This window comes from Palaemon carinicauda, chromosome 12, assembly GCF_036898095.1.
Source record: "Palaemon carinicauda isolate YSFRI2023 chromosome 12, ASM3689809v2, whole genome shotgun sequence".
NCBI classification, from domain to species: Eukaryota; Metazoa; Arthropoda; class Malacostraca; order Decapoda; family Palaemonidae; genus Palaemon; species Palaemon carinicauda.
The window spans coordinates 61,515,270-61,517,700 of NC_090736.1; the positions used below are offsets into that span (position 1 = coordinate 61,515,270).

At 34.9% G+C, this 2,431-nt stretch overlaps 1 protein-coding gene across 1 annotated transcript; it reads right to left on the reverse strand.

Annotated features, from left to right (window-relative positions):
- Window positions 1-761: 761 nt before the first annotated feature.
- On the reverse strand, window positions 762-1,764 carry LOC137650845 (myb-like protein D). The gene is made up of 2 exons (XM_068383999.1): window positions 1,734-1,764; window positions 762-1,483 (listed from the first exon to the last, which is right to left on the reverse strand). Exons 1-2 carry the CDS (start codon window positions 1,762-1,764, stop codon window positions 762-764), a joined length of 753 nt encoding a protein of 250 aa, XP_068240100.1.
- Window positions 1,765-2,431: the final 667 nt, after the last annotated feature.

Genomic DNA, 2,431 nt, shown 5'->3' on the forward strand with positions numbered 1-2,431 from the left:
TTTTCGTCTTTCCTCCTTTGTGTCTGAAAAAAGAAAAGGCAAAATCTTCATGTATACAAATAGCAAAACCAAATGAACTACTTTGCTAAATAGAGCACGAATAAACGTATTTGCGTTTCCTACCCCCACAAATAATAAGCTTAGCTCAACGGAAACTGATACAGCTTATTCATTCTCCTATAACTTCCTCCTTATCTCTTGGCTTCGGTACAAGGATTGGTTGCAAAGATTACTTGCAAGGATCAGTTATCTTTCGCTATGAGACCGAGTCTAAATTCCTGGGTCTTTATCTCATACTTAAATGGAAGTGACTGCAATGGTACGATGGTCTTAATTGCATTTCCATAAATACAGCTGTGAGATGCAGAAGAAGTACAGCAGTTTCTTGTGTGGTTCTTGGGAAGGCTATTTGCCGTTTCTTGTATTTTCAGGACACCGCTCATTATCCAAATAGTCGTGATCTGAGTGGTCGTTATACGAATGGTCATTAATCAAGGGTCCTTATCTAAATTCGTCGGTATCCGAATGGCCATTATCCAAAGGGTTGTTATTGGAATGGTCATCATCCAAACAGTTATTAACCTAATGGTCGTTATCCAAAGGGCCGTTATTCAAATGGTCATTATCCCAACGGTTATTGTCCGAATGGTCGCTATCTGAAGGGTCGTTATTTAAGTGGTCATTATCCAAACTGTTATTGTCCAAATGGTCGTTATCCAAAGCATTGTTATTTAAATGGTCATTATGCAAACAGTTATTGTCTAAATGGTTGTTATCCAGAGGTCATTATTCAAATAGTCATTATCCAAACAGTTATTTTCTGAATGCTCGTTATCCAAAGGGTCGTTATTCAAATGGTCATCATCCAAACGGTTATTGTCCAAATAATCATTATCCAAAGGGTCAATATTCAAATGGTCATTATCCAAATGGTTATTGTTCAAATGGTTGTTATCAAATGAGTCGTTATTTAAAGAGTTGATATTCATAGGGTCGTTATTCAAATGGTTATTATCCAAACGGTTATTGTCCAAATGGTCGTTATACAAAGGGTCGTTTTTCAAATGGTCATTATCCAAATGGTTATTGTAGAAATGGTCGTTATACAAAGGGTCGTTATTCAAATGGTCATTATCCAAATGGTTATTGTCCAAATGGCCGTTATCCAAAGGGTCGTTATTCAAAGGGTTGTTATTCAAATAATCGTTATCCAAATTCATGCTATTCGAATGAGAATGGTCGTTTTTCAAAAGGTCATCATCCAAATGGCCATTATCTAAACGGTTGTTATCTGAATGGTCGTTATCCGAATGATCGTTATCCAACCGTGTGTTCCCCCAAAGGTTGTTATGCGAATGGTCGCTATCCGAACGGTTGTTATTCAAATGTTTGTTATCCAAACGGTTGTTATCGAAACGATAGTCATTCAATGACGACAGAATAAGCAGTTCAACAAGCAGGATGTCAAGACTTAGTGCAGGTCCTTATTTAATGCAGCACACAATTGCACAGGTCGATTTAATCTCTGTATCTCTATTCTTTATTTCATCACTTTTCTTTACAAAAAAAAAAAATGTTTGCCAGAAATTCCAAGAAGACGGATTTTTTTTTCATGTCAGTAATCTTTGACTATTATGGGTTTTGTATTGCTATGACTATAATCAATTTAGCCAATTCAACTCTTAATAAGTAATATCGTAGACCCCAACATTTATTTGCACGATTTCAATTACCTAGTTTCATGCGGGTAATGATTTCATACATTGTTTCATGTATGTAATGATCATTCCTTTCGATCTAATTGTTATAATAGCAATGAACACAGAAGGAACAATCTGTAATCATTGCTCCGTAAAAGATATTTCAAACCAGATACTGATAATTCCATGTTACCCAAAAAAGAAAAATAACTAAAAACTAATCATATGAATAGAAAAATGTAAAATATAAAATGTAAAAAAAAAGTATATAATGTAAATGACAAAAGACCAGTCAAAATATCATTAGTTTATTCTTCAAAAGAGAGAAAAAAGTACTTACTACAGTAAAAGAAAAAAAAAAGAAAAAAGAATCTGTCGATGCTCTTTTTGTACTTGTTTGTGTGTGTGTGTGGGGGGGGGGGCAACACTGGACGGGTGAGATGGGGCGGGGGGTGGCGGGGGGCGAGTTCAAAAGGTACATATGCGTTTATATATCTATTGAACTCATTTGTTTTAAAAGCTATGAAATACTTATAAAGGAGGTAAAAAATCACCTTAGATCTGGCTTTATCCTTTTTTTAAATTTTACTTTAATTTTTCCCAAAAAATAAAAGATTATTATAAGATTTTTTTGCATTCTTTTCAGATAGCATGTTGCATAATTACTTCCCAGTTGATTGATTGACTAAATGGATGTCGAACTCCCGTCACAGTAACAAACGTTCCTTCCC